General features: G+C 34.4%; 1 protein-coding gene across 2 annotated transcripts; it reads right to left on the bottom strand.

The window, feature by feature from the left end:
• Positions 1 to 347: 347 nt before the first annotated feature.
• Positions 348 to 11,963, bottom strand: LOC126727782 (uncharacterized). Of its 2 annotated transcripts, none has more exons than XM_050433705.1 (9): positions 11,722 to 11,963; positions 8,069 to 8,273; positions 7,439 to 7,529; positions 4,540 to 4,685; positions 3,780 to 4,023; positions 3,338 to 3,442; positions 3,076 to 3,231; positions 2,020 to 2,221; positions 348 to 1,378 (listed from the first exon to the last, which is right to left on the bottom strand). In XM_050433705.1, the coding sequence occupies exons 1-9, from the start codon at positions 11,891 to 11,893 to the stop codon at positions 885 to 887; spliced, it is 1,815 nt and encodes a 604-aa protein (XP_050289662.1). In that variant the 5' UTR covers positions 11,894 to 11,963; the 3' UTR covers positions 348 to 884. The 2 variants fall into 2 exon arrangements, with proteins under 2 accessions (XP_050289662.1, XP_050289657.1); XM_050433700.1 differs by having other exon boundaries at positions 3,076 to 3,258; positions 11,722 to 11,961.
• Between the last annotated feature and the right edge of the window lie 936 nt (positions 11,964 to 12,899).

Genomic DNA, 12,899 nt, shown 5'->3' with positions numbered 1-12,899 from the left:
AATACTAAATAGTCCACACGCTAGTTAGCTCCCCCATTTTTTTAGTTGCCAGTAAAGTGAGTTCACTGCCCTATGAATTAGTTTCACACCCAATTGATCAAACACAAATATCTCTATAACATTAGTAAATACAGCCACCAATCAATTCATACCCCTATAAGCAAAATAAAATCAGACTATAACATGATTAAGGGCATCTCAGGACAAGTGAGAACGATAAAACAGAAGAGACATTAGTTGATATCTTAAAATTTTGTGGGGGATGTGAGATTGTAATACATGAGACACAATAATAAGCTAACACGAGGATCCATTATAAACACTCATCCATATAAAACAGCTGATCATGGCCAAATTGCTTACCCTTATTCAACAAACATAATTCATCTTCAACAAAAACCAAAGGGCCTCATACCCTGTTTACAGAGAACAACTAGGATTCAGTGGAAATGAGGCTGCCTTAGAATAGGAAGAGAATTGAGTGAATTCTTACATGAAGTACAGAAATTTGATACATAGGGCTGCCTTAGAATAGGAAGAGAATTGAGTGAATTCATACATAAAGTACAGACAACATTGATAGCAAGAGAAAATATATGGGCAGAGTTTTCCACCAAACTGGTTCGGAGTAATCTCTTCCATCTCATTATGTTGCCATTCATAAAAACCATCTACGTGTTTTAAATAAAGTGAGTCATTAAATAGGTTATATGACTAAAAGTGCACGTGGATGGTCATTTGAGCCGCCACGTTGTGCTTTGGAGGAATTTTCCTTCAAACTAGTTTGGAGGAAACTCTATCCAAAATCTATCTATCATGTAACAGCTGTTTCTACATAAGTGGTTCTGATAAATTATTTTTATGACCAGCCTTGGTTACACAACTCAGTCTAGAGATCTCTCCTTATTGCATGTCAACCCAAAGCCTAGGGGAAATAAAGAGTCACACGAATCAATTCCAATATGCAGAGGCAGTTGTTCAACCTGTTTAAACCATGTCACTGGTAGTCGGCCCTTGAAGTCATAATCCCCAAAGACAACATCAGCAATTCCCCCTCCTTCACTTCCAGGCAACCAAGCAGCAATCAGAGCATCTATCTTATCCAAAAGCAATGGCTCTAAAAGTAAAGGTCTTCCGGATACCAGAATCACCAATGTGGGGATACTGTCAGCGACTGAACTTATTATGTCAGCTCCATTGAGGGGGATTACAAGCTCTGAATTATCACCGAGGCCCTCTACATATGGTTCTTCACCAACAGCTACAATTGCAAAAGAGAAATCCTGACGTGCTAAGGTGTCTGCTGATGGATATTGCTCATAAACTACTTCTGTTTCATCTCCTGCTGCAGCTTTAATAGCATCCAAGATGGTTGTGCCTAAAATCCAATGACATCATAAATTCAGTTCCAATGTGCATCCAGGAGTTACGTAATATATATATATATATATATATATATTTATAACTGTATGAAATTCTTTTCCATAGATACCTACTAGCAAGAAAGTTTGGATAAAAGATCTAACTATGTTGTTGCAATTAAATTAAAGAAACCCTGACAGGACATACCCAGATAATTTTCCTGGTCTTTTCTTTATGTTCTTTTTTCTTTTTTTATGAACTGGGTAAGCCTTTGCATATTTCAATAATTTTCCCCACGTTGCATTCAATTCAGTGAAATTAACTTGATACATATAGACATTCCTAGTTGGCCACAAATTTCTCAAGAACTAGCTTAAATGAGACTCTAAACACATGAATTTTGTAAAGTTCACTTTGTATTAGTAGGGCTGGGTTAAGGTAGATGCCACATGGCTTCAGTGATTAACAGAACCTAAGAGGAAAAAAAAACCTAGTCCTACAAAGTTAAATAAAAATTAGCACAATGAAAATCTTAGCAAATAGCACAATGAATTTAAATATTAAAAAAGTCTTAGAAAGCTAAATATCTTGCCACTTTGATTGTGATAGTCAACATATAGCTTAATACTTATAATGAATAACAATGTCATTGCGTACCAATTGTAATCCTGCCGTTGCCTCCAGACCATTTCATTGTCCACCCTCCACACTGATATCCAAGATTATCAGCATGTGTTCCAAAGACACAAATTCTCTTAGCATTTTTGTCTAATGGAAGAAAAGATTTCTTAGGATCCTTTCCATTTTTTAACAGAACCAAGGACTTGCGGACTGCTTCACGTGCTAGATCTCTATGCAACTGCAGAAAATTTCAAACCCAAAACTTCATCTCAGCTTTAAAGTAATAATTCAGTTGAGTTTACTTGCATATTATAGTTGGATGCTAACAAAAATTATTCAATTATATCCACAATGCATTATAATTTGATATATTGTAGTTCATAACAATGAAACTAGTTATAATGCATTTGTTACTGACATAGGACAAATTGGGAAATTTGTCTGTGTGCTTGTGGTAAGCTTAGGGCTAGGAGAATTTGTGGCTTTTTTTTTTTTTTTTTTTTTTTTGATACAAGATAGAATTCTACTCTAGCCTAATCTAAGTGTATATGTGTGTGAAACTCCCTCCTAGAAATTTGAACCCCGGCCCTTACCCCCCACACCCCACAAGCACTTATACCTGTGGAGTGACCATCGCACCAAGGGTGTGCGGTGGTGAGAATTTGTGGCTTTGAAGTGTAAAGCTTTGGAAAGGAGGGTTAGAGTCTAGGAAGCATGAACACTTCATTTGGAGCACTGTACCCATGTCACTACTTCCTAGGTAAGGGCTAGGAAGGGCTAATTTATAAAAAATTGTTGTGTCACAGTGTTGTACCTGTATTAGTACCTAGGCTAGAGTTCACGAATGACTAGGGCTTGGTAGGAAAAGGAAAAGATTTGCTTGAGCATTACAAAAGAGTGCTGGGCCAAGATACCATCTACATATGAATTAAATTAATAATTTTAAGCAGTAGTGGAAAAACACACACATTCAAGGGAAAGATACAAATTGAGCTTGATGAAAAATGGGAGAGCTTTTAATAATTTCTGAAGAAAACATTAAAACAAGCAAAAAATGTCAATACATCATGTGCGAAATTCTGCAAAAGTTACCTTGCAACCAACTGTATCTAGCAAAGATCTATTTGTGAAAGGAAATTCAAAAAGACCAGCAACAAACTTTACTCGAAGTATCCGTTCAACAGCATCATCAATCCTGGCCATTGATATCTCGCCAGATTCAACCAGATCTATCAAGCCCTCCAAAAACTTTTTAAAATCATAAGGCACCATCACCTGCATATTTCTTAGTCAAGCAAAGAAGACATAAACCAAAAGAGCAACCTAGGCGTTGGAATTGGAGTTCAATCTCTACCATGTCTATTCCTGCATTAACAGCAGAGGAAATGCAGGAACGGTAATTTGTGCCACGAGGGTCACTAAGTCGGTCAAGTCCAGCCCAATCAGAAAAAATAAAACCCTGCAGCAGAAAACTAACCCAAGAATTATTGAGATGCAGAGGAATTTGATTACTGTAAGTGCAATTTCTCTAATAGCCTTCCCCCTCCCCCCAAAAAAATCCTGAAAGACCCACATAAAACATAGGAAAAGAAAACAAATGTGAAAGCAAAATAGGTTTATCTTTTCATCTCATTGATCAACAATAAAATTTGGAGACTCAAGATCTAGCAAATAATCAATTAAAGTGTACAAACTACTTTTTCAGTAGAATATCCAAACCCAAAGATGAAAAACTGTGGATTGGCAAGGAAAGAAATAGATTTGTTTCATAATATGAGTAATATCACAATTTTTACCTTGAAGCCTAGCTTATCCTTTAAAATTTCTGTCAGGAGAAAATGGTTAGCATGCAGTTTACACTCATTCCAGCTAGAATAGGATGCCATAATAGTGGAAACTCCCTGAGAAATACAATCCAGATAAGGTGCCATGTGGATCCTCTCTAAGTCCTCATACGATAATATGGTATTCCCCTCATTTTTTCCCCGATTGGTACCCCCATCTCCTACAAAATGCTTTGCGCAAGCAATAACATTGTTCCTAGAATCAAAATGTAGGATTATGAGAAAGAATCCAATGGACAGCTATAGAAGGAGGAATTAACAATGATCCATTTCATTGCATAGATTAAATATTCCAAATCTAAATTGATCAAAAAGAGGAATTTACAATCAAGATATTTCCAGAAAGAATAAAACAAGTTGAGTACTAGTACAAAGCTTGTTGTATGAAGTTCTGTTAGCTGTATAGCTACTTTAGAATCAGAAGATATGGAAAGAGGACAACATAAGTTTTTATACACCAAATACAATACAAGTAGGGATAAAAAAAATCAAGAAAAATTCTTCCCAAGACCAAGAAAAAACTCATTGCTTTGAACAGAAAAGAAAGAAAGGAAATAGATTGTTGTTCCATTGTCTTGGTTTTTACTTTACCAGTAAGATACATATTCTAATTGGAAAATGAATTTGCTAATGAGTTAATCTAATCAAAGATATAAAATGTTTGTTTTTTAAAGAATTGTGAATAGAATCAAATGAATGACTCCCCTCATACCTCCCAGCCACAAAAGGGTAGCCTTTTGGGTGTATGTGGGGTAGCTGGCCCTGCAAGCCTGTGATAATGGAAGTCATCTTTCTGACGATTTCAGTGTCTTCACTGTAACTTTCATAGCATCGCCCCCATCTGGGATCTCTGCAAACCTGTCAAAACGTAAATTAATCTTCTCAACATTCTGTTCATAAAACGAACCTCTACAGAAGAGAATAAAAAAAGAAGAAAATAACAATAAGAATCTATGTTCTATTAAAAGTGTCAAACACTAACTCCAGCTCACAATTTAAAATCCCAAGTGTGATATCTTATTGAAAGATTTTACAATAGGAATCATACATCTCATTTTAACGTTAAAACTTTCAAAACCCACAATTTTATCTGATAGGAACTTACCCAACTCAGTACCCCAAATTGATTGGATATTGATTTGAATTAGATGAGAGTGTTGTGTGGGTGTGTGTTGAGTCACATCAATCACAAACTAGGTCAATCTAGGCTTTATAAAGAACTACAAGGAGCTTCAATTGTGATTAGACTAGTCCTTTTGGGAGGAATAGCACAATGTGGCTAGTGTTTTTCCTTAGGTAGTTATAAATAATATCAAAGACAACCTAATAGCCCCATGAGGACTCAGAGACACTACCCCCAATGTGGACCTTGACGAAGAGATCGGGGATTTAGGTGGGAGAGTTTATGACACCTAGTTTGAGAGGAAATTTGCCATGTAACATGATTTATGAAACATTTTCATTAGTAAGCATGTTTTTGAAATTATTTTGTAAACTAGTATCTTGAGTTTGTGAGACTCGAGTTCAGCAACAAAATCGAGCCTTTGAGAATCGACTTTCAGTGCTAGCATACAACTGACGTGAAACTCGAGTTTCTCAGACTCGAGTTCTATAAAAGTAGATCTAGAGAACGCAAGAACTCGAGTCTCTAAGACTACTCCAATTGAGATCGCGATAGCCTAATGGGTCAAAACAAACCTATCAGCTCGTGTGGATTGAGATGTGTTTCAATCAGAGATATCTAGTATTCAAATTCTCCTTCCTTGTTGTCACTATTGAATTATCAAAACAAAGACAAGAAAACCACAAACATTGTGCTTGCTCCACTATGATTGAAGCTTGTCAACAAAACCTTAAACACATGTTGACATATGAAAAATTATGAGAATTTATCTACATATGGTTGGCGTGGGTTAAGGTTTAGGAGGATTTGTAAATTTTGGGGTTTGGAACCTTTATAGAAGAGGGGGTAGGGTTCAAGAGAGAAAAGATTGGATTTATGGTTGAAAAGAGAAGAAAAAAAAAATATAGAAATAGATTTTTTTTTTAATATGTGAACAGTAATGATGAACAGTATTGTGAATAGAACCAGTAAATAGTATTATGAACAGTACCCTAAGACACTTGTATAGACGCTACTCTTACTCGATAATTTTATCTATTGACTCTTACTTGTTTGAGTACAAAAAGACACTTACATAGACCCTAATCTTAGCCTCTCCTAGTAGAACTAGGACTTCTACTTTGACTAGTAAACCAAAATCCTAATTGAATTAAACCAAAACCCATACATAGTGTTCATAAACTAAATAAGACTTATTTATAGAAGAAAACCCATGGCCCATGACTAAGGCTCATACCAAAAAATGAGGAATTACTAAAATGCCCTTGACTCTAGAATAGAAAACCTAAAGAGTCAACGAACCGTAAAAAAAAGGATAGGAAATCAATTAGTCATCACCTAAGCTTGCTTAAAGTCAGCATCAAGCAAGGGAAAAAAAACCCACTAGGAGTCAACACTTAGGGCTGTCTGGAGCCAATGCTAGACCAGTGGAAGAATTTCAAGCAAAATTTTATTATCAATCAAAATGTTAATTGTCTCCATAGTACAACAGTGTCCTTACATTGAATACTAGGATTAAACCTAATCTTAACTGACAAAGGAAATCTTAATTTTAATTGATTTGGGAGATGACTAAGGCCCATACCAAAAAATGGGGAATTACTAAAATGCCCTTGACTCTAGAATAGAAAACCTAAAGAGACAACGAACCGTAAAATAAAGGATAGGAAATCAATTAGTCAACACCTAAGCTTGCTTAAAGACAGCACCAAGCAAGGGAAAAAAAAAAACCCACTAGGAGTCAACACTTAGGGTTGTTTGGAGCCAGTGCTAGACCAGTGGAAGAATTTCAAGCAAAATTTTATTATCAATCAAAATGTTAATTGTCTCCATATTACAACATTGTCCTTACATTGAATACTAGGATTAAACCTAATCTTAACTGACATAGGAAATCTTAATTTTAATTGATTTGGGAGATCCCAATTATTAAATTACAAAAATAACCTTAAATCTAAGAAATTAAATAAAAATTTCTAACGGCTGAGTAAAAATCTAATTGACCGATAAAAACATTTTTTGATAAGTAGACCAATAAAAATATAATTGACTCCCAAAATTTAAAAAAAAAAATATTTCCTTGCTTCCTGCATCAGTCATCCCTTTTTTGTGAGTTATTTATTGAGCTATATGACACAAATTTTCAACATTCAAACAGGTTTGTTACTTTCCAAACTATAGGAATCAACTAAATTATCAAAATGATGACAACTTTCAAAGACAAAACTAAGTGCATATCATCAACAGATATTGCCAACTGCAAAACATAAACAGTTGCTATATTCGTAAATAACTGCAATCTTCTTCCAATTAGAAACCATCAGCTGAATTGCAAACAAATATGTGTTTACACCAAGCCGGTTTGTTGGAGAAAGCGTTTTACTCAGAATGGTATTACACTCTGAAACTTAGAATTACTAGTTCACCATTACAACCACTTCATAACAAACAATGGCCAAGAAAAAAAAAGTACATCTATAATACTTACAGCCACACAAGGAGCAAAAGTACATTGAATGCCGGTTGCCCTAACTTCAAGTGCTGTTGCTTCCCCAATCTTTTGAACCAAATCTGCATCCCTATCACATGTTCAAAAGTACAAATGGCTATGAAGCTACACTTGGCTCCTAAGAAATTTTAAGCAAAGAAATACAAAAATTAACTGTAATAGTTCTTTGTCATTTACCTTCCCCATAAATGAAATCATTTTTCTTTCCTATGTTTCAAGTTTCAACTACTAAAAGAGAAAGCAAGCTGGTGGTTCATACTTCATAGGCTGGCACTGTGAGATATTATAGGGGTTCACAACAAAGGATATTGATTCATTGCTCTTGCCCTTCACCTGTTTCCTTGGATCCTAAATTTAAATTATAAATTCCATTTTCTTTTTTTCCAACATTGTCAAATTAATTAAATGGAGAAGCAGGGAATGCCCCTGCTGCTGCTGGTTTTGAATGAAATATGATGATTTAATTTGGATGCAATATATGAATTTAGAGGCTATGAAGCTAACCACTTTGCTTCTTACTTTCCTTGTGTGTGTTTTAGATTTGCTAAAAACTGAAAAGTGACAATTATGTAAAGATTCCCAGGTACCAGAGGTCCGTCTAACACGAACCTGGTAGCTCCCAAGCCAATATTGTGAGGAAATATAGTGGCTCCATAAACACTATTGTGACCATGAACTGCATCAACCCCATATATTAGTGGTATCCCCAGCCGTGACTCTAGTGCTGACTTTTGAAACCCATCAACCAGATCAGCCCAATCTGACGACAATGCTTTCTGAAAGGGTCCACTACCACAAGCACTGAGTATACCTCCTGCATATATAGTCCACCAATTGTACGGAAAATCATATAAGTGAAACATAAACGGGCAGACATAGACCCCTATATATCTGAAAAGCAAATGCAAACATTTTTCCCCAACATTACGCAGTGTCTCCAACATTTCATGAAATGACACTCACCCCAAAATGCCCTCAGGTATGTATAATAAGAGCATTTTCAACCAACTCTTCAAATTTTTGTACTGTTTTTTGCTTACTTATTTTTTCAAACACACTTTCCAATAGACTCTCTATCATTTTCTCTATCTCATTTAAATATTATTTCTTCATTTATTCTTTATTTTTTTTTATCATCATTTATTCTTTCTATATTCATTCTCAACAATTATATTTTTCAATAAAAAATGTTATATTCATAATATTTTTCACAATACTTTCACAGGAATCATATCAAAATCTTATGTGGAAAGTTATTACTAGTTCTAATTTTAACCCACCACTGAAATTATTTTTTTACTCACCAATATTAGTTAATAACAATCTATTACTTAAAATTTATTATGAAAATATTATGGTAACATTTCTTAATTGCAATTTCTTTTTTCTTTTTCTTTTTTATATTATTTTTCCAAACTTAATTACATCCAGACGTTTCTTTTTTCTTTTTTCTCTTGGTTTTTTCTCCACCACACACCTATCTCACTCCCATCTCTATCTACCCTTCTTTTTCTTTTTCTAGTTCATTCCAGATCTCAATTTCACTTTCTCCAGCTCTCTCATCCTTTCTCTAGCTCTCTCTCTCTCTCATTCTTTCTCTAGCTCTCTCTCTCTCTTTTTTTTTTAATTATTATTATTTTTTTATTTGAGTCTAGAACACTCTCTACAGTGATAAGAAACAAAGAAATTAAGAACAAGTGATTGCTTGCTCTACCGTTGATCGAAGGACAAAGGCAGGCGTTGTCTCATTTTTGCTCCACCGTGGGTTGCTTGCTTGCTCCACCGTGGGTCAAATGGCTTCTGTCTCTTCTTTTTTTTTTTTTTTTTTTTTTTTTTTTTTTTTTTTTTTTGCTTTTATTGTTATGATTTGATTAATTTTAAGATTGTGTTTTTGATTATGCTTGAGTTTATAGATGTTTAAGAGAAATGATTGTTGTGTTTGTAGCCGTTGTGAATGTTTGATTGAGACTGAGTTTAGAGATGTTTGAGAGAAAAGATCAAGAATAGTTCTGTTGTTACTGTTGTGATTATTAAGTGAAAATTAAATATTTTAATCAGTTGTGATTATTGAGACTGAATTAATTCTTTTACTCATGAACAGGTCTCTCTCTTTTCTCTATTTCTTTATTTTTTCTTATTTCATTTGGTTTATGAGAAAAATTATTTTCGTGTTTGGATTGTATTTTGCGTTTTGTAGCCGTTGAGATAAAGAAGAGAGAAAGAGAGTGAGGATGAAAGAGAAAGGGAGGAAAGAGAAAAAAATAATTTTTTATTCAACCGGGCAATATTTTAAGGGAGGATATTGTTTAAAGCATCTCCAATAGAGCATACATAGCTAAAATATAGAGAGTGAAACCGGAAAAAAGAGGAAAACTGTGCTCCAACAGCCTCTCTAAAACCTGAAACCGTTTTTTTTTTTTCCATAAACAGTAACTCATCAAATCTTTTGTTCTATTATAATAATTAGGTGTTGAATAAAAAAATGTTGGAAGATGTGTAGTTGTTAAAAAAAGAATAAATAATAAATGAAAAAATAATATTTAAATGAGATAGAGAGTCTGTTAGAAAATGTATTTAAAAAAGTGGGTAAATAAATGTAAAAGTCACTGTTCATTTGTCAAATAGTACAAAAATTTGCTAATTCTGCTGGAGATGCTCTTAGATGAGCTACACTAGAGAGCTACTATAGCAAATCTTAAAAAAAAAAATGTGGAGATGGAGAGGCTGTTGGAGGGGTTTTTTTTTTTGTGTGAATAGTGACTTTTTTGGAGAAAAAATAGAGATAGAATGACTGTTGGAGATGCTCTAAATGCATCAGTTAAGAGTGACTCAAGTATATGCCCTCTCAAACAATTATTTTATTAACCCAATATTCCATTTTTAAAAAAGACTCTAGCTTAAACAATAGACAAAATGACACTCCTCTCCTTAGGTATGTATACAACAACAACGGAGTTTTAGGATCCGTTTGATTGGAGGAGTGGAAAAGTGGAAGAATAGAAAATAGAGAGAGAATAGAAAATAGAGAGAGGATAGAAAAGTGGGAGGATAGAAAATATTTTAGTTTTTCGTCATGGTGTTTGGTTTAGGGTGGAAAAGTGGAGGGACAGAAAATATAATTTTTATAAATTTACTTTTATATCCCTACTAGATTAAAAAGAAAGTAACAAATTATAAAATAAAATAAAAAAGAAAAAAAAAACCAAATCAAGTATAGACAAAAAACAAAAACCAATGAAGGAAATTAAATATTAAAAAAAAAAGTAGTAGTTGAACAGAAAATGAAAAAACTAAAAAAATAAAAAAAGGAAAAAGAAGCAGCAAAATCCAGTTAACGTTGAGCAACAGCACAGCTGCACAAGGATTCTATAGTCCATTTATGTTCTCTCTAGTTTTCTTCTCAATTTGGAGAGAAAAAATTTTGATAGACCCAGTAAAAAAACACACAGGCCCCATTAGTTTTTTTTCCCTCCCCTCCCTTCAACCAAATGCTCACAAAAAATGTTTTTTTTTTTTTTTTTTTTTTTCTCATCTTCCCTAAAATCCACCCAACCAAACATAGTATTAGTCCCAACTTTTTTGGGCTTGACTATAGATTCTCAACATATTAATTAGGGTCGACCATATATATTCTTTTTTTCTATTCTATTCAATCTGATGTCATACTCTCTGTTACTAACCTAATTGACATGTCATTTTTTATTACTTCTACTAATGTTATTTTTGGCCTTCCTCTACCTTCTCTTCAATCTCTCCATCCTTATGAATTATGAATTATTGATGTAAGATATCAAAAACTCTCGCTCTTTAGTATCTCTTAGCCATCAAGTTTTACCACTCCTTTGTCTCTATTTCTACTTATACTAAACTTACCTTCCATGTGCTCTGTATTAGTCCTACATAAACAAAAGCCTTTAAATTCTAGGACGTCTCACCAAATTCCTAATTTGGCAGTAACTCCACTTCTAGTTTCATTCATTAAACTATTACATTTATAAAAACTTCAAAGGGGGAGTGTCATTTCATGAAACTTTGGGGGTGGGGGGTCATTTTGTAAAGCCTAAAAAGAGGTTGGCGTAATTTACCCAATAAAATTAAATTTAAAAAAGTTGTGTTTTATTAATTTCAAAAGTGTCATTTCATGCAAGTCCAAATGACATAACTTACTGTACAAAAAGCAAAGAACTTTCTTTTACAAGTGCATACATGCATACACACAAATATGAAGAAACTTTAAAGAGACAGAGAGAGTGAGTGTGTACCGATAGAGAGGTCTTTGATGGCATCAGGGGTGGCAACACGGCGCTCAATCTGGGTCATCTGGCCGACCTTCTCTTTCAAATTCATTCGAGAAAGAAGGTCCCTAATACGAGCCTCTACGGGTTCATTGGGATCTCTGTAAATGCAATTCATGTCCTCCTCCACTTTCCCCATTCTGAGCAGGCTTTGTGAGCTTCACTATCACCACAGAACCAGTGGAATAAATAGGTGATAACATAAATATCAGAAATTTTATAGGAATATTTTTCAAGTTGATGTCTATTAAACATTTTCCAAACATTGACTTGAGTCAACCGAATGAGTTCAAGAATTGTCTCCTACATAAAAGAACTTCAGCCACACAATGAGGATATATGAATTTGATACCTTGTTGGTGCTAGTTTATCAGACTTTTCCCACTCAGAGACAGCAAAGCGCGTTTAATAATGTCTCTCTAGTCTACTAAAAAAACATAGAATTGACTTGACTTGGACTCGACTAGCATTTCCAGTGGTTTGAATGATACCTTGAAGACTTACAGAAAAATGACAGCATTTGAAACCTTTATTACTTAAAAGCAGTTTTAGGAACAACTTCAACGTACAATTTACAGCTACTGTCAGAGAATAGTAAAACAAATGAAAGACTTTTTGACATGGTGATTGTAGCAATTTGGTCTAGTGTGCTCTAGGGTTCCACAAGGACGATGTAGGGGTCTTTTTGTGGTTAAAGTGGGCTGGGCTGCCTCCTGCAGTAATGGGCCCGAATGTTTCTGAGTAGGGAAGTTGAGATTGGTCCGACTGTAACTCAACTTGAGCCGGTTTGTGCACAAGCTATGCCTCGTCTGCCAAGAGTATGCTTACGGCAAGCAGAACTGTTTCAGATGAGTTATGACAGGCAGGTATAATAATAATAATAACAAAACAGAGTACTCTGACTATTTAATGAAAAATGGCCAAGTAATCCCCACTTATAAAACATAATTACAATCATAACAATGTCATTTACAAAGAAAGTAAAGGAGAAAAAAAGTAATATGAACTAATCAAGAATGGGCATAAAGTCAAGTTTAAGTTTAGTCCGCAAAAGCAAAACCAAAGAAGGGAGAACGCCTCCTCTCAATGCAAATAATCTCCCAGGAAAAGATCCTGCCGTGGGGATTAATGGCTTTGAGGGAGTC

Source organism: Quercus robur, chromosome 1 (assembly GCF_932294415.1).
Source record: "Quercus robur chromosome 1, dhQueRobu3.1, whole genome shotgun sequence".
NCBI classification, from domain to species: domain Eukaryota; kingdom Viridiplantae; phylum Streptophyta; class Magnoliopsida; order Fagales; family Fagaceae; genus Quercus; species Quercus robur.
Note: the sequence above shows the minus strand (reverse complement) of the source record. Positions and strands in the feature narration are given on the sequence as shown.

Coding starts and splice junctions, on each gene's coding strand:
- LOC126727782 (XM_050433700.1), bottom strand. CDS start 11,893: ATGGGGAAAGTGGAGGAGGACATGAATTGCATTTACAGAGATCCCAAT. Junction 4,686..7,438: donor CTTTTGCTCCTTGTGTGGCT/GTAAGTATTATA, acceptor ACGTTTTGACAG/GTTTGCAGAGATCCCAGATG. Junction 3,259..3,337: donor TTAATGCAGGAATAGACATG/GTAGAGATTGAA, acceptor AGAAATATGCAG/GTGATGGTGCCTTATGATTT.